The 27,962-nt window shown below is 34.9% G+C and overlaps 3 protein-coding genes and 1 pseudogene across 3 annotated transcripts in view; 3 read left to right on the forward strand and 1 right to left on the reverse strand.

The window, feature by feature from the left end:
- The window catches only part of LOC125808456 (ras-related protein RABH1e), a 942,753-nt gene that overhangs the window by 42,244 nt on the left and 872,547 nt on the right, over positions 1-27,962 (reverse strand). The gene's annotated exons all lie outside the window — the stretch shown is intronic.
- Positions 7,178-10,828, forward strand: LOC125808342 (uncharacterized). Its single transcript, XM_049488059.1, has 3 exons — positions 7,178-9,363; positions 9,856-9,955; positions 10,040-10,828. Exons 1-3 carry the CDS (start codon positions 7,178-7,180, stop codon positions 10,826-10,828), a joined length of 3,075 nt encoding a protein of 1,024 aa, XP_049344016.1.
- On the forward strand, positions 11,518-14,276 carry LOC125808343 (uncharacterized; annotated as a pseudogene).
- LOC125808344 (linamarin synthase 1-like) lies at positions 18,663-27,404 on the forward strand. The gene is made up of 3 exons (XM_049488060.1): positions 18,663-19,158; positions 19,374-19,715; positions 27,301-27,404. The coding sequence occupies exons 1-3, from the start codon at positions 18,663-18,665 to the stop codon at positions 27,402-27,404; spliced, it is 942 nt and encodes a 313-aa protein (XP_049344017.1).

A 27,962-nucleotide genomic window follows, 5' to 3' on the forward strand; every position in this document is an offset into this window, starting at 1 on the left:
GACTATTTCCAAGTTTTAAGCTTCTTCCTAGTCACCAACTTGCAAGATGTCACACAAAGTACCAAGGGTAATAAAGTCAGGATTTCTAGGTTGACATAAGCCAAATGGAGAGCTCTGACTATGCATCGGTCTCTCCCCAAAAGGGTACATGACTTATCTTGATTGGTGGAGACCCAGTTGGCCAAGACCATTAGTAGGTTTTGATTCAATAACCAATGTATAGTCATTCTGGATTATATCCATCAATTTCCTTATTTTGTATCATACAAAATTATTTAATACACATAAAATTATGCCCTTAATGAACTGCAAACACTCGAGAAAAGTTATTTTGATATTTTCATCTTTATATTGGCATTTTGTGATTTAGCTTATTATCCTCCTGATAGCTATAATGCCTTTTTTTCTCATATTGCTTGTCTTTGGACTCGCTAATGCGTTCAAAGATTAGAAGATAATTTTACTTTATTATTATCCAGTTTGTTCAAGTGGTTGTGTGATATATTTAGCTGGAAAGCTTCGAATTTTCAACCCTCAAAAGATAGGCTTGTGTCATTCTTCAATATATAGAATCACAAGTTATTATCTTGCAGTCAGCTTAAGCACGTAAAAGAGTTACCAAGATGAAAATAGTCTGTCAGAACATGAGAAGCTTCAACTTGTTATGTAATAGTAGCTAGAAGCCTCAAGTTGCACATATATTGTTTCTTAATATAAGTAAAAAGTATAATTAGATCCAAAGTTTATGTGAAATTTAACATTTATTTGTTTAAATAAATTTATACGATCAACAATAAAGTTGCCTAAGTAGAAGTTAAAAGGCATACATAAACATGACCCTTAACTTGGTTTCATCGGACAATGATGCCCTCCAACTTTGAGTGTGCACATGTAGGCACCTAAACTTGTATAAAATTGAACAAGTAGGCACACGTGCCCTACATGACATAATACACGTAGGATGCCATGTAGGACACAAAATTGTCATGTAGGGTGTCATGTAGGACGAATGTGTCTATTTGTTCAATTTTATACAAGTTTAAGTGTCTACTTGTGTATACCCAAAGTTTTATAGTTGCCCGTTGACACCACGTTAAGGGTCATGTTTATGTATTATGCCAAGTTAAAAAATGAATCTGCAATTTGCAAAATCAATTGATATATGGGAAACTTAAATAAAGTAGAAGTACATAATGTACATAATACTTTTCATCTTTATAGTTTTTTTTAAAGCAAATTTAACACAAGACAGTGTCTAGTGCCCTTTTATTAAACATGAAAATTATCAATAGAGATAAGTACAAGCAAGGGGAGCTAGGCCTTACTTTACTAATCCTAATGAAGTATCTAACTTCTGCTACCTAACAAGCATGAAGAAATAAGAGCTAGAGAGAACTAAGTATTTTCTGATCACCACAGAATTTGTAATACAGTCCATGATGATATTACAAATGAGGATGGTTAAATAATGTAAAAATATGCCAATCAGGAAGAAAGTGGAGTTATCAGCCTCAAACTCTCTATTACAAAAGCATGAATTAAAAAAGATTGATTGCCCATAAAAAATAACTTGAAGTATTTTTCTCTTGTCTTCTTCTTCAAACCTATCCAACAACACTTGATAATTCATACTTTCTTTATGGATTTATTGGATCTTGTTGAACCTATTGATACTGTCAAATGGTTCTGCTCTGCCTGTTGCATCGGTAGGTGCCTTGGAACAGACTCCTCAGTCATTTTACCGTCCTAACTATGTTGCCTTCCATGTGTGTTCTTTTTTCTTTTGTTGCTTCCACTTCTTTGTTGCCTAGGTGATATATCCCCTTTGTAGCCACTCTATCAAAGCATATGTCCAGCATATTGTCTTCCTCATCTTCATCAAAAGAATCCTAGCTCGCCCAAATCAATTGTATTTGACACTAGGGCCCTTACTCATTCTTCTTTGCAATCACACATTTAGGCACAAATACGGGAGCTTCTAGACTTAATTTTCTATTCAAAGCAGGAATTGAGACCTGTTTTTCTTGGATCAAATCATTGTCATTCTTTACCTTACTTGATTTCCAGTAGTCTTCAATAAAACATCAAAGCTATTCGAACATAATAGGTCTCTTGAGGCATTACTAATATCTTACCTCTTCTCACTGTCATGAAAATTTCCAGTCGCCTTTTCACTAAATGGATAATTATTTTGACTAGTCGGGTAAAGGGTCCGACTACTAGTTGAATTTTTGTGTGCAACTAGTGTCCAGTTTTTAGTTGCATTCTCGTTTTCAACTTGCAAAACATGCTGCCCAGATTTTTCAGCGTATTCAACATCAGATGTGTCCATTAGTTTTTGTCTTGAATCCATTAATTTTTGCCCTGAACCAACTCGCGGTGCATCAACCCCAACTCTTGGTGTTCCCCCTGCCTTTTTAGTTGCATTAGACATCAAATTCAGCCCAGCTTCTTTTGATTGCACCTCATTAGTAGCAGCCTGTTGGTTGTTGCAATCACCTTTGTTGTCAATATTTTTTTGAACATACACCAATATTACTTGTATCAACTTCCATTAAGTTTGCACGATTTTGCTCAAAAGTGGCAGCAACCAATTGTCGATTTAAAGAAGTATCTTTCCTTTGATCAACATCTACAATCTTTCTTTTTTTATTCAGTATTTCTCTCACATCACCTTGATACTTTTCACTATCGATAGTACCTTTTAAAACAACTTCAATGGTATCATCAATTTTTTTGTTATTTTGGTTTCTTTTCGAGAGCAAACGACAACTATCTTCATCATGGCCTTGGTGCTTACAATAATTGCACTACAAAGGTAGATTACATATACAATCTCCTGAAAAACCTCAAACAGCTTACCATATTTTCTATCCACAAATTGCAACCATATACGATTTGGAAGCTTTTTCATTAGATCAAGTATAACCTTGACCCTAGCCTTGCTAGTCTTGACTTGATTTGAGTAGCTTTATCTATAGCTATTGGTTTTCCAACTTTCGATGCTATAGACAACAAAGACTTCTTTGCAAACAAATATGGAGATAAGTTTGGTAAAGAAATCCAAACCACAGCTAACGTCGTTTCCTCCTTAGGATTATATCCAATGGACCATGGAAAAACCCTACATTGGTGATCCTCTCTATCGTTGAGAAGATAATTAACTGAGTGAGATAAGCTAGTATATAATATTCATATTGATCAAACCTCAATAAAATTTGTCTTGGAGCAAGTAAGCCAATTAAACAATTGCCCTTGGTACCAAGATGTTTCTGTAAAATTGACCTTAATACCTTCAAATCTAGCGCACCATGGGATAATTTAAACACCACTACTTGATGCAATCCCTCTTTGATCATAAAGTTTTGCCTTTCCTCCATTGAAAATGTGATAGTAGGTTCTCCATGAATTATTTCGATTGATTTTACGATTGTTTTTTAGTTAATTAGAGGAGATTTTTTAGGATTTAGAGTATTGGAATTGAAAAGGGTGGCACATGTGGTAGTTTGGGGTGGTGGGGCGAGCTGGACAGCCTTGAAAGGAGGTCGTCCATTGGCCATAGCAGCTAGGGGTATACAAAACCGAACCGAAAACTGAACCAAACCACAAATCGAGTCAAATCGGAAAAAAACCCTGACTAGTTGTTTGGTTTGACTTGGTTTGGTATTGGAAAAAAAACCCGACTATATTTGGGTTGGTTTAGTTTTAACTAAAAAAAACCAACCCGAGACCAAACCAACCCGACATTATATATGTAATTTTAAAATTTTATTTTATGCATAAAAATATTTACTTTGATATAATTTTAAAATATTTCTTATGCTATTTCATAGTTTTTATCTTTTAATATATTATTTCAAGTTTAAAACTTAGAAATCGGAATGGTCCAATAAAGATTATAGTTCATAGATGTTGATAATTATAATAAAACTTAAATCAAAATCAAATTAATACTAATGCAAAAAGCAAATCAATTCAACACTAAGAATGACAATCACTACTAAAAAAACAGCGTTTAGCGACGGACTATAGCGACGGACTATATTCCGTTGCTATATAACGACGGTTTAACTACAGAATAAATATTTTGTCGCAATAATAATAAGCAAATTATTTTTAATTCTATAGCGACGTAATGGCGACGGATTGTATATTCCGTCACTATTTATTAGCGCGAAAAGTTGGCGCCTTAATATTTCCTACGAATTTAACAACGGAAGGGCTGCGACAAATTGAATTAATTTTGAACGACGGATTAGCAACGGAAAATTCATCGTTACAACTTTTAGTATTTATTTATAAATTTTATATTTTGTAGCGACAGAAAAATCTGTCGTTAGTTTCCATTCTAAATAAATCAAAGATGTTTGTTAGCGACGGAATTTTATATGTCGTTAAATCCGTCGCAAAATAAAATAAAAATTTAGGGATAAGTTAGGGCACACAAAAATTCCCTCTCCATTCTACTAACAAAAGCTTTGAGCTCTCCCACTGTCTCTCTTCGGCTCTTCAACTATTCCTCTTCCCCATTCTTCAAATACGCTACTAATTGCTCTTTCACTCTCTTCAATGTGAGAAATCAATGAGTTTCTATCAATTTTTGAATTCAAAATCAAGTGAGTTGTACTAACTTTTGTATACTCTAATTTCGAGTTTATTTTTTGTATATTAAGATGTGTTCTATGGATTTGTGTTGATTTTGTTTGTGGGTTTTGGTAATCTTGAAATATGAGACAAGGGTTCTACTTGGAAGAATGATTTTGCCATAATCGAGTTACACTTTGCAATTAGGGTTTGTTTTAAGAGATTAGTGATATTATAAAAGATGTCAAAACCAGATCTTAACATAATCACTTTTTGTTGTTAGTAATCAACTGTGAATAAGACTACTTTTTTGTTGTTAGTAGTCACTTTTTCTATCTGGGTTTAGCTTGAACAGCAACAGGATTCTGCGCATTATCAGGAATACATTTTGCTATGCTTGTTGGGTCTTTGAGTTCTATTTTTAACTTCTGTTTGTATTTTTCTATTTTGAAATTGTTAATTTGAAAAGTTTAGTATAGGCATCGTATAACTCGTTTTATGAGAATATATAGTGGTGTTTAAATTCTATTTTTTTTTTCTATTTTAGAAGGCCTTATTGTAGCTTATGAAACATGTGTGGAGTTTTGTTTCTTCGTGAATGTGTTTGCTGCCTGTTTGTCCTAAGAACAACTAACCAAGTAAGCTCTCTTTCTCTATCTTATTCTATTTCATTTTTCTTGGTTTGTCAAAGTCATGACTTAAAGAAAAAATGTTTATTTGTGATAGTCGATTAGTAATTTCGATATGTATTTAGTAGCTGATTCAATTATAATTTTTACGTATTGTCAAACATTGTCGAATTAAATACAAGTTAATGAAAATGGTTCAAGAAAGAGAGTTTTAGATAAGAATTAACATTATCAACTTAAAGAAGTTGTTCATAAACTAAACAAAAAATGATTTTCTATTCATACACATAATTAAAGAAATGAATAACAAACAAACAAAAAATGACATCTATTGCCATCAACTTTTTTTTGCCACACACAAGAAAGTAAATCAAGAAGAGACTAGCAAAATTTTCATCCAATCTGTACCTAAATTTCTGCAGTAAGTCAATCAAATTTTGGTGTATCTAAAGATTTTTTCCTTGCTCCATATCAAATGAAAGATTCTTCTTGAGTTCTCGTTGTCATACTCTGCTGGATTAGATACAAGTGATTGAGATCTCTGATGGTTAATCAGATTAACATGTCTTTCACAAATTTTAGATTTAATGTAAAGTATGCAAAGTTTAATTTTTCATAGCTATTAAGTAACTGCTTGTTTTCTCTGCTCTACTTCTCTGTTTCTTTTCTTTGTGCTCCTCTATTTATGTAAAGAAATTCACCTGATCAACATACAATGATATTTAAGTTTGTATTTTTTTCTTTTCCACATGGTGTTATTATAGTTTGTGGAGAATATGTGGACCTTTGCTTCTTCGTGAACGTGTTGCTGCTTATTTATCCTAAGAACAACTATATCAAGTTTACGTAAGTTCTACTTATCTCTCTTAGTTTGTTTAATATTTTGGGTTGTCCATCTTTATGCTTGATGAACCTTTCAGAAAGGTATTGATTGTGAGCAGACATGGGATAATTATGCTATGGTCGTTAATATTTCAAATGTTATACACAGATTTTGCTGACGTTGCAATCTTTCAAGGCTCTCAAATCTCGTCTTGTTCCACTAATTTCACTCGCCCTGCATCCTTCTCTTTTCATCCACCTTTTCTCAACTTTTCAGCTCCTCGGTATGATTTTTATTTGGTACTCCATTATATTTACAATCGTAACACTAGAAATTAGTTACTAGCAAGAGAAATGAAATTCAAACCACTTTCTTGATTGTTTGTAGTAATATTTGTATTATCTTTTTGGCATCACACTTTTTGTAACTTTACAATAATTAGAGTACAATACAAGTGTAGTACTTATTTTATGATCTAACTTTAGGCTTATAATTATCAAATGACTTGACATTTAATTAGCCTAAACTAGAATTAGTAGTAGAACAAATCATCATATCATTTATGTGTAGGGATTTAAGAGAGTACACTATTTTAAAATAACATTATAGTTGGGTCAAATCATACTAAACTAACTGGACAGTGATAAAAAAACATAAAGGAGAACTAATAAAGGTATTTCAGTATGAACCTTTCCTTGACATTGCACTTCCTGCAACTTATCATTTTCTTGTTATTGCACTTTTTGTAACTGAAGATTAATAGAATAATATATTTTAAGATAACTGGACAGTGATCAAGAACACTTATATTAACAGAAAAGGCGGCGAATGATTTAAAAAGTGCAAAGATATACTCTTTTTCATAAAGGTATTTTAATATGATCTTTTCTTTGTAGGACATCCAGATTGTATAACTTATATAAGAGAAATTTTTGATTGTCTTGATTATTCTAAAATTTATAGGAACATGAGTAATTTGAAGCGTGGTTGGATGTATGAGAGGTTGGATGGACGAGGGGGTATACTCTCCAGTTTTATAACCGGTGTGAATAACTTTATTCAGTATGCATGTTCACAAAAAAATTGTATGAGTGGTGACAACATTAAATGTCCTTGTAAAAAATGTCATAACCTTAAATACATGGATGTTGAAATGGTTAAATATCACCTTTTTCAATACGGATTTGTTGAGAACTATTTTGTTTGGAAATATCAAGGGGAAGAAGATGCTATTGATGAGATGTATTATGTTAATGATTTGCATGGTGGAACTCAACCTGAATTGGGATATGATAATCCGTACCGACAAATGGTTTTGGATGTAGCTGGTTCAAACTTTGATCAAGGTTTGAGTCGACAATTTCAAAGCAATATTGAACATGAGTCATCTCATACTTATGAAACTTCAATGGAGGAGGAGATCAATCCTTCAATAGAGGAGGCGTCTGATCTTCCAATGGAGGAGGAGCCTAATCCTGAGTCTCAAAGATTTTATGATTTACTACATGCCGCTGATGCAAAATTGTATCCCGGTTCCTCCGTCTCTCAACTTGAAGTTGTCTCTAGGATGTTAAACATTAAAATGGAGAACAACATGTCACAGAGAGGTTACAACCAAATGATGCAATTGTTGAAAGATTCTTTACCTGAAGATAACATAGTGCTTGATAACTATTATCAAACAAAGAAATTGGTGCGTAGCTTGGGTTTGCCAGTTGAGAAGATTGATTGTTGTGAATCAGGATGTATGTTATGTTGGGGCGATGATGAGAACCTTACATCTTGTAAATTTTGTGGCAATCAGAGGTATAAGCGTCGTGTAGGCTCTCGTAAGCGGAAATTGGTCCCTTATAAGAAAATGTATTATTTTCCTTTGATCCCTAGATTAAAAAGATTATATGCATCTCATGCTACAGCTGCTGATATGAGATGGCATCATGAGCATACACAGGACGAAGGGGTAATGCGTCATCCATCAGACTCTAATGCTTGGAAACACTTCAATGAAACTCATACCTTTTTTGCCAATGAACCAAGAAATGTAAGATTGGGGTTATGTACGGATGGTTTCCAACCATTCAGTCAGACTGGGAGGAAATACTCTTCGTGGCCAGTGATTGTAACTCCATATAATTTACCTCTAGGAATGTGCATGAAGGAAGCGTATATGTTCTTAACTGTCATTATTCCAGGGCCAAACAATCCCAAACATAAAATTGATGTTTATCTGCAACCTCTAATAAAGGAGTTGACCTTGTTGTGGGAGACAGGTATAGAAGCATTTGACATTTCAAAAAAGCAAAACTTTCAACTAAGGGCAGCTTTGATGTGGACTATAAGTGACTTTCCAGCATATTCTATGTTATCAGGATGGAGTACTGCGGGCAAGTTAGCTTGTCCTTATTGTATGGAGGAGACACAATCCTTTAGATTAGAACATGGTAGAAAAACATCTTGGTTTGACAGTCATAGGATGTTTCTTGACCAACATCATCCTTTCCGGAGAGATCGTAAAAACTTTTTTAAAGGCAAGACTGTCAAAAGATTTCCACCACCTTACAAAATAGGAGAGGAGATTTTGAACCAAATTTGTGACTTAGGGATAAGGAAAGTAACTGAGTTAGATGCAGAAGAGGTTAATCGAAGAATATGTAAGTCTTGTGGATGGAAAAAGCAAAGTATCTTTTGGGATTTGCCATATTGGAGTTCTAACATGATTCGACATAACCTTGATGTCATGCATATTGAGAAAAATGTCTTTGATAATGTATTTAACACGGTTCTTAATATTGTTGATAAAACCAAAGACAATTCACAATCACGTTTGGATATGGTAAACTATTGTGATCGACCTCAGTTGGCAAAGGATTCAAATGGTAAATACCCCAAAGCTGTATACACAATAGACAAGGAAGAAAAAGCTATCTTGTTTAATTGGGTCAAAGATTTGAAATTTCCAGATGGGTATGTTTCAAATTTGGGTAGATGTCCAGACACAAATACGAAAAAGCTATATGGCATGAAAAGTCATGATTGTCACGTGTTCATGCAAAGACTTTTGCCTATTGCTTTTCGTGAATTACTTCCTAGTAATGTGTGGCAAGCACTTACAGAGTTGAGCTTATTTTTTAAAGATCTTACTTCAACCACTCTACGAGTGGATGACATGGAGAGATTAGAAGCAGATATCCCACAAATTTTGTGTAAGTTAGAACGTATATTTCCTCCAGGGTTCTTTGACTCGATGGAACATTTGCCTGTGCACCTACCATATGAAACAAAGATCGCTGGACCTGTACAATATCGATGGATGTATCCTTTTGAAAGGTAAATGTGAAATTTTATGACAAAATTATGACAAGCATGTTATACTTGGTAATTCTAATATGATGGTACATTCATTTATTATCTATTAAGGTACCTTGGAACTCTTAAAAGGATGATTGGAAATAAAGCTAGTGTTGAGGGCTCTATTTGTGAAGCATACTTGATGACATAGTCAACACTATTATTTTCTCATTATTTTGAACCTCATGTCATGACACGTAATCATAATGTGGACCGTAATGATGATGGTGGTATTACGGAGGATCTTGAAGGAAATCTATCAATATTCACCCATCCAGGTTGACTATGGGGAGAGACAAGAAAAAGAAATTTATCACTTGATGAAATCAAGGCCGCTCAAACTTACATATTACTAAATTGTGAAGAGGTTGAGCCATTTGTGAGGTAGTATTTAAAATTTATTTTCACCTAATATTAGAAACATATTAATATATTATGACTTTCTATTTAACTTATTTTGTATTAATGAAGTATGTACGTGCAACGTTTGCAAGAAGAATCTCCCAATTTATCACAGTGTCAGATAGATGAGAGCCTTGAGGCATATTTTTCTATATGGTTTAAGGAATACGTAAGTCTCCAACGATCATTAACTTTGATATAGTAATGTAACCTAAATTGTCTTGTGAATTTAACTAAGTCTTTTTTTAAATAGGTCCGATGCAATCATATAGAGAATAAATTCTTGCGTAGCCTTGCTCATGGACCATTAATAGGCGCTACATGTCATTCAATGTATTTTGTTAATGGATACAAATTTCATACAGAATGTTATGGTAGCGCTAGATCAACAATGAACAGTGGAGTTTGTATCTCAGATCCAAATTCTGGTGATTACTATGGACAGATAAAAGAGATTATACAAGTGGAATACCGTGAAGAACCTTTAAAGCAAACTGTCTTATTCAAGTGTGAATGGTTTGACCCAACTATAGATGTTGGTGTGAAGAAGCATAATCAATACAAATTGATTGATGTTAACCAACGTCGTCGGTATAAAAAGTATGAACCTTTTATTCTTGCAATGCAAGCAACACAAGTGTGTTATGTCCCATATCCTAGCAAGAAAAAGGACAAGATTGATTGGTTAGCTGTATTGAAGGTTAAACCTCGTAATGTTGTGGAATTACCTGATGAGGAAGTGGCACCAACTCCAGAACTGAATGTTCCATTTCAAGTCAATGAAGTTGAAGTCCATGAGATAGATATGAATGTTTCTGTTGATGAAGAAATACTCTTACATGATTTAAATGGGGGTGTACTTGAAATGGAAGAACCCATTGATGGGTTACATCCAAAGTATCATGAAATCCCTGGAGAATCTACAGAGGAGGAGTATGAAACTAAGGAGGAGTATGAATCTGAAGAAACTGAGGAGGAGTATGAATCTGAAGAAACTGAGGAGAATGAGGAAGAATTTGAAGAAGATTTAGATAGTGACTAGTTCTTAATAACAATATGTTATTGTATCTTCAATATTTTTTGAGTGTAGTAATTTTTCATAATATTATTATTTCCTTAGTTTATGTTTTTTTAATGTAATAATATTTGAATGACTTTTTCTTCTATTCGATATGATTAAGAATTTTTTTTTGTTTATTCAACTTGAGATTTCTATTTTTTGATGTTGCCTTTTGTTTTATAGATTTTCCTTAAAATTTGGAGTTCAGCTGGTTATTCTCAACTATTGTGACTTTTTCCTCTTCTCTTCGACTGCTGCAACTAGTAAGGTAAGTTTTCGATAACTTTTTCTTTTTTGTTTTCTGTACTATTACGTATTCAGCTTCACTATTGTGGGATGAGTTACTCTTTCTTCTCATGTTCTTTTCTACTTTCTTCACTTCTTAGACGTGCTGTAGTAGCTGCAATGATATCTGTTAGTATTGTTTTTCAGTTGCATTTATTTAGTTGATTATAGTTTTCCTCCCCCTATTTTGACTTTATATGTCTGAAATTTTACTTCGAAAAGACTGTTTAGTCATCTGTTTAAAATCTGCAGGAGATTCTAGCTCTAATTTTTAGTATGTCATATGCATGAAATTTAGTAACATTTGGGCATACTGATGAACTTTATTTAAAAATAATTGATCTTTTACAAGTGTTGATCTTACAATACTTACATATTTTGAAGATATGGCTCGAGGCAGAGGTCGAGGCAGTGCAGGTCGTGTAGGAAAATCCTCAGGTCGCGGTAATTCTGCTATTCCTCCAAAAATGCCTACTGTTCCTATTCCCACAACATTAGTCCTCAACAAGGTGGTACAAGTTCTAATATAGGTGGGCTTGATCGTACAAACAAGTTCAAATACTAGGACCTAGCAGTACACCACCCGTTCAAATGCCAAATCACAATAATATTCCAATCGATGTTGAATCATCTCCTATTACACCTAATGAAAGTAATCAAATAGGAGAGGGTGCATCTACTCAAAGCAGCACAATTGGTGAAGGTGAGTCCAATAATCGTGGGCAGCGGAGAACAGTTATTACTCTTACTCCTACAGGGTTAGTCCATGCTTATAGTATCATTAGTATATATATTTTTAATAAGATACATATGTATTTAAATAATGTCCTGAAATTTATATAGATTGGAGCCTTCTTCGACATGCTCTACTTTCATAGCTAAGTCTTTCAAAAATGAACTTGATCCCAATGGAATCAATTGGAAAGGTGTCTCGCAACCTGTAAAAGATTTTTATTTTGGAGAATTCAAGGTATGTTATTTCATTATAATTGAGTTTAAGAAAGTGATAAACTTTTTATAGATATGATATTAATGTTATTACTTTACAAACTAATTTCAGAAGGAATTCTATTGGGACTCTTCAACTAATGAAAATGCAGTGAAAAGACAATGGGAGATTAAGGCATCACTACGATATAGCGATTTTATTTCCAGAATAAAAAAGAACGGAACTAATCCTGGATATGTAACTGATATTGTGTGGGAAAATTGGATGAGGCTTTGGCAAGCTCCTGAGAATGTTGCGAAGTCAGAAACAAATAAAAAAAATCGTCGTGGAGGAAGAGAAGCTGTTATCGGAACTCATACAGGTGGATCTATCTCTATAAGGGAGCATCGTAAGAAACTTGTAAGTATATATTTCACGCAATAAATATTCTTCGACAAAATACATTTTCCTTATCTTCTAGTCATTACTAAAAGTCGATAGTACACAAATAGTAGAAGTGCCTCTTTTTTTTTGTTCAATTATGTTTTGGGACTGTTGTTGCAGTGCATCTGTTTTGGTGCAACATACAATTGTTATTGATGACACTTTCGATTTTTAAACTCTTAATTGTATTCTTTCTGATAGTAAATTTGGACATAAGGCGAACAAAATCAAATAGATAAATTGACATATACTTTTGCCTATTGTATAGTGTGATGAATGTCTTTAGCTAGAACTGTATGTTGGCTGGAAAAACATAAAAATGAAAGCCCCACATTATAATAGTTGGTTAGAGAAAATAAAAAGTTACAGGGAAAAATGTATAGATTTGAACTTTACATGTAAAAGCTTTGCCTGAATGTGTACAAAGATGTGAACTCTACCAAGATGGCATAAGAAAATGGAGATATATTCTGCCTGGATATTTGGCTAGCGCTAGCATGTAATATAGTAAAATTAAGAGAGAGTAGGATGTACATAGACTTTATTTATACCTTTGTGAGATAAGAGATTGTTTTCGATAAATTCTCGGCTTAAAGAAAAATATCCAACACATGAGTATAGGTACATATTAATTGTTCCAAAAAATTTCACCAGTACTACCTCTACAAGCTTATAATAGTTAGTTGCCTTAGAATCTATTTTTTATTGTAAGAGCCTTAATGGGTCTTGCTTATAGAAGAAGGGAGCTTAATATTTTAGATTGTCTTGTGACATTGCATGCAATAGATTGAATATGAATAACTTCTTATTATAGAACTTGATTTTTGAATCTGAATCTGAATCTTTTTCTTTGTCACCAAGTACTATTCTGGACAGTTTTTGGCTCGTTGTCACCGATTTTTGAATCTGAAACTTGCATAAGAAAGTTATGAAAGATATCTCAATTCTTACAAATGTTGGTTCCTTCATCTTTAGAGGCACGATTTGAATTGTTAGCATTATTTCTGCCATAGGGGCGACCTCAATTGTGGGTTCCTCACTGAAATTAAATAGACTTTTTGTGTTTATTGAAATACTTTACCTAATTATATCATATTGTTCATAACATAACTGGGGCAATTAATTTTTTTTGGGTAGGCTATTGAAAAGGGTCGAGACCCAACACCAAGTGAGCTCCATTTGCACGTCCACACACATGATCACGATGGAAAATCTTTTGTTGATGAGCGAGCACGAATTGTTCATGTAAGTAGAATTTATAAAATTATCGACTTTTGACATTCATATTCTTTTTATTTGGAGAAAACTTATAGTTAGTATTCTTTATTATAATTTTAATGTCTCTACTTATTGCAGGAAAGATATGAAGAAATATTACGTGAGAAAATTGAGTCTGAATCTGATATTGATCAACGTGACGCATATTATCAAGCTGCAGGTGGAGAAAAGAAGAGAAGAATATATGGTCTTGGAACTCAAGCAAAAAGTTACTATGGACCAAATCTTTGTATCTCTTCTCAATCTGATGCTTCATCATCAATACCACCATCTGTTTCTCAATCTGCACCGATGGAAAATATGGATGAGTTCGTGAAGAAATTGATTCCTGCATTGACTGATCACATGATTCCTATATTACTTGAGCGCATACGAGGTGTAACTTCTTTACCATCACATCAATCAGCTGATACTCCTATTGGTGACGCATCATCAGCAACACCTATGGTGCCTAATAAGGTTGTTTCAGATGATGACCATATTTCTTCTCCCTAGCATTAGTTTTTCTTATCTGATTTTTGTTAAAGGAAAACAAATTATGCAGTAACAATTACGAGTTCTAAACATTAGTAATTGCTAGATGTTTGATACTTGGTGTAGATGTTTTGGACTTAATATTAGATGAATATATGTTTTGGTGCACGGGTTATATATGAAGTAACATTTATGTTATATGAATATTTGTTATTATTAGGATGTTTAATAATTTACATTTTCTATATATTATAAATAAATAAATAAAATGAATAGAAAGAATTATACCTACGACAAATTTAACGATGGAAATTGCGACGAATTTTGGGAATAGTTAAAGAATTAAAATTGGTGACGGATTGCGACAAATATTAATTGGTTGCCAAAAGTTTGCGACGGATTAGCGATAAATTATTTTCGTCGTAAAATTATAGGACGACGAATTCATTTATGTAATTTGCAACGAAATATATAAATCTAGCGACAAAACTTTCCGTCGCTACCATTTTACTACGGATATCATATGTCGCTAAATCGTCGCTAATCTTGCTACGGAATCAATTTTGCCGTCGCAAAGGGGTTAGCTACAAGAAAAATTATAACGGTCAACATTTCATCGCTAATCCATCGCAAATATAGTTTAGTGACGGATATATGTCTATTGGCGACGGATTTATCCGTCGCTAAACACTGTTTTTTTAGTAGTGAATAATATTGAATATTTGTTCTTTAGGTTTACATTGGTTTAGACAATTAAAATACATAATCTAATTTTAATTTTTCTTAAATATTTAGTAATGTAACTAATACTTGTTAAATTTATTTTAACATGATTTAGTACTTTTAAATTATGATCATTTTCATTATGACTCTGCAATATTTATTTTATATGATGATTTCATTATTATTTTTTATTGAATATTTTAGTGTCATCAGTACTTATCTCATATTTTGTGTTATTTTCTTAAGAAACACCTTAGATAATTGTATTTTGGTTGGACTAAAGAAATATTTGGAGCACAAGTTGATTACATGTTTGTATGCAAACTTTACCGAAAAATCTAAAAATCTGAAAAAATCTGAGGTATATTAGTTTGGTTTGATTTATACATTTAAAAATTCGACACAATGATTTGGTTTGGTATTTGAAAAACCCGAACCAACCCGAGGTTGAAAACCCCGAAAAAATCCGAATTTTATTAGTTTGGTTTGGTTTAAAAATTTAAATTTTTTACACAAATGGTTTGGATATTTGAAAAATCCGAACCAACCCGATCATGTATATACACCCCTAATAGCAGCCATGAGAGCTGCGAAACTGTTGCTGATGAAGGAGTGAGCCACCAAAAGAAAACCCTAGGTTGGTCGTATCCTTGGAGACGACTTATTAGTTTTCAGTGTAGACTGTTCATCTTTATAGTTGAATTGGATGTCATTGAATTAAATTAGTTTGATGTTCCTTTTGCTTCGTGGCTATTTCCATAGTTAGCTTTGTATAATAATCATATTATATTATAAGTGGGAAGCCTCCAAGTCAGAAGTTGAAGTGTCCTTATAATGTCATAATATTGATGAACAAAAATGTACACATTAATTATAAACAAATACTATTATATTCTATTAAACGCTATTCTTATATATTTATGGACAAAAATGTAAATACACACTCTTAAAAGCTAGGATTGTTTTTTATTTAGTTTCTCCTTTTTTTTCATTCTTCTTCCTATTATTTTGTTTTATCTTATTTGTATAAATGCCCAAAAAGACTTGCAACTTAAGAACTGCATCGGTTAAAAATTTATTTTAATAGCACCTTAGTGAAGAATACTAAAAGTTTCTAACAAAACAAAACTGAACCCACAATCAATTGTTACAAACTTTATGGAAGAAGTGTGAAAGTTTCCAGTAACTGTTACTATTTCTCTATTAGTTTATAAATGAATTTTTCCTATACAGCTCATATTTTATGTATATTGGGTTTATAATTTTCGTTAATTTTTTCATATTTCATCATTATTCATGTTTTCTTCTTATTACAATACAATTGTAAAACCTATTTGATTGCAGAAGAAGATTCACAAGAGCTTTAGCAATAATTCGGTACGAAGAATAGAAGAGTGTTACAACATCAAATACAAAATTGTTAGTTTCTCCGTCTCAATTTGTGTGATATTTTTCATTTCTTGAAATTTAAATTATATAAATTTTAATTAATATTTTAAAAATTACAACTTACAATACTTTTTGTATAATTTTTTGAATATATGTATTTTTTATTATATAATATTGAGTTAATTTGATCCAACTTATCTTCGTAAAATTAATCGAATTGACTCTCGATTAGCCAAGACTGTCACATAATTTGGGGTGTCTGACATTACATGTCTCCCTTAAAACTCAAGGTGTTAAATACATCATGTACAAAAAAAATCATATAAGGGATATAAATGTTTGATATATATGTAGCTAACTTATATTATGTAAGTGTTTAAGTTATTTCCCTGACTACATAATTGGGTTTTAGTGTTCTCATTGGATGATATAATAGAGGATAACTATCGAGTATATGGTATGTAGAAATTTCCTTCTGCAATCAAATCGGAATCATTTAATCATTTTTGTATATTAATTTTTGTTCATATTAATATATAACATGTTTGGACCTAATATCATAAAAATTTAACTATGTATTAATTTTAGTTACCCAATGAAGTTGTGTTGTCCAAATCTTGTAGATTCATCGATTGTCTAATCATTTGACATACAATAAATATGTTATTTGAATAGGTTGATAGTTCATCTATTTTAAATTGTTGTTTTTTTTTTTATGAATAGTTTGTGATACTCATTACAATGTGATTTTGACATATATAACTCAAATCGTAATAATGTGTTCAGAGGAGTCACGTGCTTCGCACGTCTCCATAACTAGTTGTATATAAATATAAGTTGCAGTGTTGGGCCGTGCTAAGCACAGGCACATGCCTATCTAGTAATATAGAAAGATAGATATGATTATTCAAAATCAATGAAGATTCCGGTAACATGACCAATGATCACTTAAGTAATAGTTGCACAAAAATATCAAAGAAGATTCCTATACATGTCTATTTGGAAATCAATTCCAACTATTCTCAACTTTCAATATAATTCTCCTCCACAAAAAAAAAAACACTTCCCCTAAGTCATCAACTTAAATTAAAAATTAGTACTCAATCTGCATGTTAAATCGATCCACATATTACTTCTTTCTTTTGTTGTTATACACAAGTGATAAGGAGTTGATTATTTTATATACCCAATAGATTTGATCCGAAAAGAAAGACGCAAAACAAGTTATATATGACACCTACGGATAGCAAATGGCACGGACAAGAACGCGCAGAACGTTCAAAATAATTGTTGAGACTTTTTTCATATTTTAGTAAAATTCAATTGTGTTGCAGCTGCTCTATTTAGATGATCACTTGCTGATGAAGTCAACCACATATCCTAAGATGCACATAAACCCACAAAAGAATATTGGCATAATACATAAATATATGCTCTTTAACTTGGCCTCATTTCATATTCATGTCATCAACTTTGGGTGTGCACAAGTAGACACTTAAACTTGTATAAAATTGAACAAATAGACACACGACCTACGTGGCATCCTACATGACAAATAATTGGGGCATATTATTGGTCCTGTAATGTAAAGACGTTATATCCTTATCACCCTTTTATGGTGCTCATGCATCTATACCTCAATTCAAAGATTCTCAATAATGTAGAATCAATGTTGGAAATGAGTTTTAAATGTTTGTACTGCTAAATACTGAAAATGAAAGATCTTATAGTTGCTGAGTGATTATGCTATCTGAAATTTAAGATATTTGTTGGAATAGTCATACAAATTATTGGCATAAGAAGCAAAACAAAAGATGAACAAAGATTATAAAAGTCTGAGAGCATTATGAAATGAAACAGTGCCAACGTTAGAGTTAGGGGCGTTCACCGGTCAGTTAGCACGACTAGTATTACAAAACCTCTTATCACTGAACTTACTATGAATAAAGCTCCAAAATTCATCACTATTGGCCTAGACAAGGAAGTGACAATGACACTCTATGACTTCTATACATATGAAACCAACAAGATAAATGTTCTCCTCTTGAGTTTATTGGTTTGGATCGGTTCGGTTATTTGTTCCGGTTTTTTTGAACCAAATCAAAACTAGATGAAATATTATCAATTTTTTAAAATGTAAAATCAAACCAAATCAAACCCAAATAAAATCGATTTAGTTCAATTTTTCAACTTGGATAATATTTACCCGAGAACGCCCCTAATTGGAGTATAAAATGGGACTCAATCGACAATATTAGTCCACAAGTGAAAAGAAACAAAATCCTTGTACTAAACATGGACAAGACGCCTCATGCAGTGTGTGTACCATTTCCTGTACAAGGTCATGTAATACCATTCATGAAATTAGACAAAATTTTGCACTCAAGAGGTTTCTATGTAACATTTGTCAACACTGAATATAACCATAGACGTCTAATCCAATCCCAAGGCCCTGACTTTGAGAAAAGCTTCCAGGATTTCAAATTTGAAACTATCCCGGAAGGATTTCCACCATCAGATCACCATGCAACTCAAGATCCTGTTTTGTTATGTGACTCGATAAGGAAGAACTGCTTGTCTCCTTTTCGGGATTTACTATCAAAGCTTATTTCATCACCGTTCATTCCACCAATTTCTTGTATAATATCAGATGGGATGATGAGCTTTGCCATTAAGGCAGCACAAGAATTTGGCATCCTTGATGTCCAATTTTGGACAGCCTCAGCTTGTGGTTATATGGGATACCTTCAATTTGATGAACTAAGAAGAAGAGGGATTGTCCCGTTTAAAGGTTCGTTCTCAGACCTCAACCTCATACTCCCTCCATTTCAAATTGTTTGTTTTATTTTTCTGTTTAGTCAGTTTAAAAAGAATGGCTCTTTTCTTTTCTTCTCTTTAATTCTAACTTTCCATAAGACATATTTAAGACCACATGATTAAGAACATTTTGGAACATTCTACATGTCAACACTGAATATAACCATAAACGTCTAATCCGATCACAAGGCCCTAACTTTGTGAAAGGCTTCCAAGATTTCCAATTTGAGACTATCCCGGAAGGATTGCCACCATCAGATCGTGATGTAACTCAAGATCCTGCTTCCTTATGTGACTCGATAAGGAAGAACTGCTTGACTCATTTTTGGGATTTACTATCAAAGCTTATTTCATCACCGGTCATTTCACCAATTTCTTGTATAATATCAGATGGGATGATGAGCTTTGCCATTAAGGCTGCACAAGAATTTGGCATCCTTGATGTCCAATTTTGGACAGCCTCAGCTTGTGGTTATATGGGATACCTTCAATATGATGAACTAAGAAGAAGAGAGATTATCCCGTTTAAAGGTTCGTCCTCAGAGCCAACCTCAGATTCCCTCAATTTCAATTTGTTTGTTTTACTTTTCTTTTTAGTCAATTTAAAAAATTAAAAAATGTTTCTTTCCTTTTTTGACAACTCTTTAACTCTAACTTTTCACGTGACATATTTAAGACCACGTGATTAAAGAGCATTTTTGTGCATTCTACATACCTGTGTCAATTCAAAACTAGACAAACAAATTGAAACACATGGAGATCTGAATTCATGGAAACACTTTGATACATTATTGGAAAAACTTCTCCTTAACAGGGAATAGTATTAAAGGAAAAATTTCAACACTTCAAATAAACAATTTCTAAGCAAGAGAAAACTAATAAGCAATATATGGTTAGCTAATTTTGTTTCCTACAAAGAAATTCTCATTACTAAATCAGTAAGGGATCATTTGATAGAGTGTATAAGAAATTAAGAATAATGTTAAATATAGTGTATTAATAATACTTGTATTAGTAATGCTTGACATTAGTTATACATATATTATTTCTTATGCATTATTTGTTGGATTTTAGCAAGGTGTGAATGAGAAATAAGAAGAGAAAATGGAAATGTGGGGGAACCAATTTTGGAGGGAAAATGAAAAGTCATTGCAAATTACAAATGAAAAGTCATTTCTCCCATATTGAAAGAAGAAAGGAAAATTGTTGTCCTTATATTAGGAAACACTTCTTTTAGTTCTTAAAGGGTTAAGAAGAAGGGGCCCCTCACGCCGTCGTCGCTCAGCTTCGGCTTCGGCAAATGATGTGATTGATTGATAATATTTTTGGACAAAATTTATTAATCAATCTCATTAATTGATTTCCTTTCTCTTATAAATTAATTCAGAATGTTAGTTAATTAACATAATTAATTTCGCGTAACGGAATTTATTTAAAATTCGCGTGTAACGGTAAAAACGTTCTGAAGGGACCTGTTTCTTCCGTAAAGGCGTTACTTTGTCCAAAAAGATACAATGTTCTGGAATGACACCATTGTCCGAACAGACGCGTTCCTTGCTGCAAATGGCTATAAATAAGAGGTTTTTTTCATTTTTCATTCACTGAAATTTTTTTCCACTCTGCATATATTTTCTTACATAAACAAATTATCGATCGACTGAGTCTGTGTGTGCTCTCGTTACTGTTCTTGCGTTCGCTGAAATTATTGAAGTTTGAGGTATCACTACTTCTCTAATAGGTTAATCCATTTTATCTTGGGAGGAATTAATCTGCAACCTCGGGTACTTGAGGGGATTACATTTCTTAAGCAAACACAGTGTCACGCCCCGAGCCTACACCCTGGACGTGGCCGACACTCGAAGACCATTGCTTGCCCCCAAGCGAACCCTTGGCCTAGCTTTCTTAACTCAGCGAAAACTTAACTCGATAACAACTCAATGCAATGCAAGGTTATAAAACAACCTAACTGATAACAATCTGGCCAAAAAGGCAACTCAAGTCACAAAATAGAATATTTACATATATACATAGATGAGAGACTCAAAACCAACTGATTGACTGTCTATGAAGCCTCTATAATACTGAGATGGATGTTGGGACAAACCCTACAACATCCTAATGAAATAAAACTAAGAGAACAAAATAATCGAGTCCTCCGAAACACAAAGAGGCTCACCACTGACTCGGAAGTACTCAACTGGATCAATGGCGATCCAGATGCTGGCCCTGGGTACTTGTGTCTGCATCATAATAAGATACAGACCAACTGGCATCAGTACATTGAATGTACGAGTATGCGAGTTGGAAAGCTAAACCACAACTTAAGCTTGAAAAGAGTACAAAGGAACTCTTACCTTGGCTCTGTTCCACTCATGAATAATTGAACTAAATACATAAAGCAATACGACACATGCAATATATAAAGCTTGCAAAATAGTGTAAACAACTTAGCTTGTTAAAGATAAAACAATAACAACTCAACTTTACTTATATAAAAGTAATATAACTTTAGTGGGAGACTCTTTCACCCGACAATCACCACTATAAGCACTAGTGGTGATACAACGTTTTACCTCACGTTGCCCAAGGACCATCCTATACCTTGTCATGATATAGGAAGCTAACTTTACTAAGTGGATCCACTAGCTTAACTTTACGGATTCATCTAAAAAGTATGACCCGTTAACTCCCATGTTGGCGCATGATTCTTATGGAGAGTTGAGTTTATATGAACTCGTGTCCCTAGTTCGGTGCTCAAGACTACTCCCAAAAATACTTAACTCATAAGTGTTTTAAACACATCTTTCTTTATTTGAGATAATTACTCAAAACTTTGCCCGAAGGCTCACTTGGAATCGATGTTCCTCTTTCTTGAAAACTAGCCCAAAGGCTCTTTTGGAATCATAGTTCCTTTCTTACTCAAATGTAAAAACATTTAGAAACTTCTTTGGGAATACATAGTTCCCTAATAACTTTTGAGAAATGAACTCAACTTTAAACTTTTGACTTAACTTGAAACTTGAGCCTTAAAATGAAGTATACACATTCAACAAAGACTCTTGGAAAGCTTTAAAGACTTGCTTTGACTCCCTTCTTGAACTTCTAGACTCAACTCTTAACTTCCCTTGACTTGGAAACTTACTCTCCTTGAATTGGAATCATGGATTCAAGGTGTTTGATCACGTGTTATGGACGAGTTCTTGACGTTTAAACGTACCTTGGGGTGTTAGAAACAACTTTGGAGCATAGGTACAATACCTAGGAACATGTATGAGAAAGTGGGGAAAGAATGGGAAGACTTGGCGCTCTGAGAGGCGCGGAGCGCCAGACCTCAAACTTTAGAGAGGTCTGGTTGGGGCTCTGGTAGGGGTGGCGCCCCAAGGGCTGGACCTTAGAGGCCCTCTTGGGGCACGCTGGCTGGCGCGACGCCCCAACCATTTTCCCCGAAAGCTTGACTTTTCTCCTCCTTTTCTCCAACTCTAAACCTTCTAAACTTCAAAGCTTCATCCCCCAAACACTTAGGATCATCAAAACCCTTAACATACACTAGATTCAACTCAAAAACCCCACCGGAAACATACACCAAACCAACAAGAACTACAACACAACACAACTACAACTTCAACAATTCCAACTAACAACTTCAATCAAACATAATCAATCTTTTCTCGAAATTAAACGAGCTTGGCGTGTGGGGGAATGAACTAAACCAACACTATGAACTCACATACCTTAATAGGTATTACCCCCGAAGAAAAACACGACGATCTTTAACGAAACCTAGCTTGATCTTTTTTTTTTCCTCTTCTTCTCCTCTTCACTCTTAAACCCTTACTTTCACTCTTTAAAAATGAGAAAAACTGATCAAAATCAGTCCCACACACTCATATATATCCAAAAGAAAAGGCTAGGGAAAAGGCCAAAATGCCCTTACAAATTTCTGGACGGATTCCCTGCTAACTGCCAAACTTTTAAAAGGCATAACTCGCTCATACAAACTGAGAAACGAGCAAACTCGATGGCGTTGGAAAGACCAATCCATGAAATTTGCAACCATAACTGGAACCACACCTAGATCATCCTGAGTTAGGAGTTATAACTGTTAAAAGTTGGCCAAAAATTCATTATTTTCCGTACTTGGCCAAATTTTCCAGATTTTTAATTCTTTCCAAAAAATGAAAATTTCCAATTCTAAGCCTCTTCATAGTTATTTCAAATTGTGGGATGTTACAATATCTCCCCCTTGGGAACATTCGTACTCGAATGAGATTACTCTAACAAGGCTAAGGGTGTAACATCAAACTCAAACACCCAACAAGCAATTCATGCAAACAACAACAAGCAACAACATGCTCACTAAAATTTAAAGAGCACTAAGAAGGAAATTAGTACCTTGGTCTACATTTCCTCTGGATTCAAAGAGATATGGATATCTCTTCTTTATATCATCTTCGGATTCCTAAGTGGCTTCCTCAACAAATCGGTTCCTCCAAAGGACCTTGACTGATGCTACATCCTTCGTTCTCAACCTACGAACTTGAAGGTCTAGAATTTGCACAGGAATCTCCTCATAAGATAAGTTATCCTTGATCCTTACACTTTCAGTCGGCAGGATCAAAGAATATCACCTATGCACTTTTTCAACATGGAGATATGAAATACCGAATGAACCGCTGCTAGTTCCTGCGGCAACTCCAACTCATATGCAACGTTGCCAATCCTCTTGGCTATGCGGTAAGGTCCAATATACCGGGGACTAAGTTTCCCCTTTTTGCCAAACCTCATAACCCCTTTCATGGGTGAAACTTTCAAATATACCCAATCATCTATTTCAAACTCTAACGCTCTTCTCCTAACATCCGCGTAGGATTTCTGGCGATTTTGTGCCGTTTTCAATCTCTCTTGAATCACTTTCACCTTCTCCATAGCTTGGTGAACTAAATCTGGTCCTATCAACCCTGCTTCACCAACTTCAAACCATCCAATAGGAGATCTACATCGTCTCCCATAAAGAGCTTCGTATGGAGCCATTTGGATGCTGGAGTGATAACTGGTATTGTAGGCAAACTCAATGAGAGGTAGGTGATCATCCCAATTACCTTTGAAATCGATCACACAAGCCCTCACCATATCTTCTAAAGTCTGAATAGTACGCTCGGTTTGCCCATCAGTCTGAGGATGAAAGGCAGTACTCAAGTTCACCTTGGAACCCAAGCCTTTCTAAAAAGATTTCCAGAACTGTGCAGTGAATTGTGCACCTCTATCTAAAATAATGGAGACTGGTACTCCATGAAGTCTCACCACCTCTTGAATATATAACTTGGCATAATCTTCTACTGAGTTGGTAGTCTTTACCGGTAGAAAATGGGCTGACTTTGTCATTCTGTCGACAATTACCCAAATAGAATCATGTTGTCTGCGAGACTTTGGCAACCCTGTGATGAAATCCATATTGATCATCTCCCACTTCCATTCCGGAAGTTCTATACTCTGAGCTAAACCAACGGGCCTTTGGTGTTCAACTTTCACTTGTTGGCAATTTGGACATTTAGTAACAAACTCTGCAATGCCTTTCTTCATGCCATCCCACCAATAAACTTCTCTCAAGTCACGATACATCTTCGTGGAACCTGGATGAATGGAATATCTGGAGCTGTGAGCTTCATCCATCACCCTCTCTTGGAGTTTATCTATCATAGGTACACACAATCTACCTTGAAATCTCAAAGCACCATCTCCCCCTTGTTCAAAAGCTAATACTCTTTGCTTTTGAACATTTGCCTTCAACTCAAGCAAAATGGATCTTGGTCTTGTTTCTCTTTCACTTCTGACACTAGTGATGACTCGGCCCTGCTCGTCACTTCTATTCCCCCTTCAGCGGAGTCTATAAGGCTGACTCCCAGGCATGCCAGTCTGTGCACATCTTTTGCTAACTCTCTCTTCTCTTCTTTAATATGGGCGGTGCTACCCATAAACAACCTGCTTAAAGAATCAGCAACGACATTAGCCTTACCTGGGTGATAAAGAATACTCAGGTCATAGTCCTTAAGGAATTCTAACCACCTCCTTTGTCTGAGATTCAGCTCTTTCTGAGTAAGCACATATTGAAGGCTCTTATGATCAGTGAATATTTCAACATGCACACCATACAAGTAATGACGCCATATCTTCAAAGTGAAAACTACATCAGCCAACTCTAAGTCATGGGTTGGGTAGTTCTTCTCATGAACTTTCAACTGTCTGGAGGCATAAGCTATAACTTTGTCATTCTGCATCAAGACACAACCCAAACCAACTCTAGATACATCACAATACACCACAAAACCTTGAGTACCTTCTGGTAACATCAAAACTGGAGCTGTAATCAACCTCTTTTTCAATTCCTGAAAGTTTTTCTCACAAGCTTCATACCATTGAAACTTCACTGTCTTCTGAGTCAACTTTGTCAAAGGAGATGCAATAAACGAGAACCCTTTAACAAACCTTCTATAATAGCCAGCTAATCCCAAGAAAATCCTAATTTCTGTAGGAGATGTGGGCTAGGCCAATTCTGCACTACCTCAATTTTCCGAGTATCAACTTTAATACCATCACCGGACACAATGTGGCCTAGGAACGCCACAGACTTAAGCCAAAACTCACATTTAGAGAACTTGGCATACAAGTCCTTATCTTTCAAAGTCTGAAGGACTATCTGAGATGACTAGCATGATCTTCTTCATTCCTTGAATAGATTAGTATGTCATCAATGAAAACGATAACAAACACATCTAAATAAGATTTGAAGACTCTATTCATAAGGTCCATGAAAGCTGCCGGGGCATTGGTCAAACCAAAGGACATAACCAAAAACTCAAAATGACCATATCTAGTTCTGAATGTTGTCTTTGGAATATCGCATTCCCTTACTCTTAACTGGTGATAGCCTGACCTGAGGTCATTCTTCGAAAAACAAGTGGCACCCTGTAGCTAATCGAAAAGATCATCGATCCACAGAATAGGGTACTTATTCTTAATGGTAACCCTATTCAACTGGCGGTAATCTATACACATCCTAAGGGAACCATCTTTCTTTCTCACAAACAAGACCGAAGCACCCCAAGGTGAGACACTCGGTCGAATGTAACCCTTTTTTAGGAGATCTTTCAACTGCTACTTCAACTCTTTCAACACAGCTGGTGCCATTCTATATGGCGGAATACAGATAAGATGAATATCTGGAATGAGATCTATGCCGAACTCTATCTCTCTCTCAGGAGGAATTCCGAGTAGATCATCAGGAAACACTTCTGGAAACTCTCCTACAATAGGAACTGACTGCAAAGGAGGTATCTCAACACTAGAGTCAATAACTCGGACTAAGTGATAGATACAACCCTTTGAGGCTAACTTTCTCGCCTTAAGGTAAAAATAAAACGACCCTTAGGCACTGCTAAACTGCTACTCCATTCTATAACTGTCTCCTTCGGAAACTGAAACTTGACTGCTCGAGTTCTACAATCTATCGATGCATAACAAGCATGAAGTCAATCCATACCTAGAATGACATCGAAATCTACCATATCTAACTCAACCAAATCAGCCATGGTGCTCTTCTGATTGATGGAAACAGGACAATCACGATAAACTCTTTCTGCTAGAATAGACTCCCCAACAGGTGTAGAAACACAAAAGGGTTCACAAAGTCTTTCAGGAAGAACATCAAACTTTTTTGCAACATAAGGAGTTACAAAAGATAAACTTGCTCCTGGGTCTAGCAAAGCATACACATCAAAAGCAAAGACTTTGATCATACCAGTGACAACATTCGGAGAGTACTCTTGCTCGTGGCGACTGGTGATAGCATAGAGGCGATTTGCTCCTCCACCGGTACTAGAAGTAGCTCCTCTAGGTGCCATCCTGTCTGGTGGGACAACTGAAGAAGATTGGGCCCTACTGCCTAGATTTCCACTACCTTGCTTGTTCTTTGGGCACTCCTTCATGAAGTGACCCTCTTGCCCACACTTAAAGCAACCCGTCTGGCCCTGACGACACTTCCCTGGATGGACTCTACCACACCTAGCACATGCAAGAACCTGGTTACTTCCTTGTGCCACACTGTTCTAAGACTGTGCAGGTCCAGCTCTGAAATTCTGCGAACTCTATCCAGTGTACTCACTTTTATTTCTGGGTACAGGTGCACTAGCAGATGATGGAACAGGTCCCCTTTGCCTTTGTTGAAAGGATGGACGGTTCGCATTACCTTTCTGCTGCCCGGACTCATTACTGGTCTTAGCTCTCTCTTTTCTGAACTCTTCTCTGTCCCTCAACTTTTCTTCCTCAACTTGCTGCACATAGACCATCAACCTTGATATGTCCATGTCCCCGATAAGCATTGCAGCCCTACCTTCTTCACTCGACAATCGAGACAATCCCACAACGAACAAACTCATTCTACTCCTCATGTCCGCAACCATCTCCGGAGCATAACGGGAGAGTTGTGTGAACCTCAGACTGTACTCATTAACACTCAAAGACTCCTGCTTAAGTGTGAGGAACTCACATACCTTGGCCTCTTTCAATTCTTGAGGAAAGAAACGCCCCAAGAAAGCTTGCTTAAAACAGGCCCAACTCGCAGGTAGTGCATTCTCAACTCTGCCCCCTTTCCATTGGTCGAACCAAGTTCTAGCAACATCTTTTAATTGATATGCAATTAGTTCAACCCGCTCAGTATCTGCCACATGCATCACATCGAAAATCTTCTTCAACTCCTCAATAAAATTCTCTGGATCCTCAGTA

The sequence above is a fragment of the Solanum verrucosum genome, unplaced genomic scaffold, assembly GCF_900185275.1.
Source record: "Solanum verrucosum unplaced genomic scaffold, falcon-dt-bn FXZP01000112.1, whole genome shotgun sequence".
Classification (NCBI taxonomy): domain Eukaryota; kingdom Viridiplantae; phylum Streptophyta; class Magnoliopsida; order Solanales; family Solanaceae; genus Solanum; species Solanum verrucosum.

Excerpts from the sequence above, each read along its gene's own strand:
- LOC125808342 (XM_049488059.1), top strand. The coding sequence starts at position 7,178 with ATGGATGTTGAAATGGTTAAATATCACCTTTTTCAATACGGATTTGTT. Across the intron at positions 9,364-9,855 it reads TGGATGTATCCTTTTGAAAG|TATGTACGTGCAACGTTTGC; the intron begins GTAAATGTGAAA and ends GTATTAATGAAG. Across the intron at positions 9,956-10,039 it reads CTATATGGTTTAAGGAATAC|GTCCGATGCAATCATATAGA; the intron begins GTAAGTCTCCAA and ends TTTTTTAAATAG.
- LOC125808344 (XM_049488060.1), top strand. The coding sequence starts at position 18,663 with ATGGACAAGACGCCTCATGCAGTGTGTGTACCATTTCCTGTACAAGGT. Across the intron at positions 19,159-19,373 it reads AGGGATTGTCCCGTTTAAAG|GCCCTAACTTTGTGAAAGGC; the intron begins GTTCGTTCTCAG and ends TCCGATCACAAG. Across the intron at positions 19,716-27,300 it reads AGAGATTATCCCGTTTAAAG|GTCCAGCTCTGAAATTCTGC; the intron begins GTTCGTCCTCAG and ends AAGACTGTGCAG.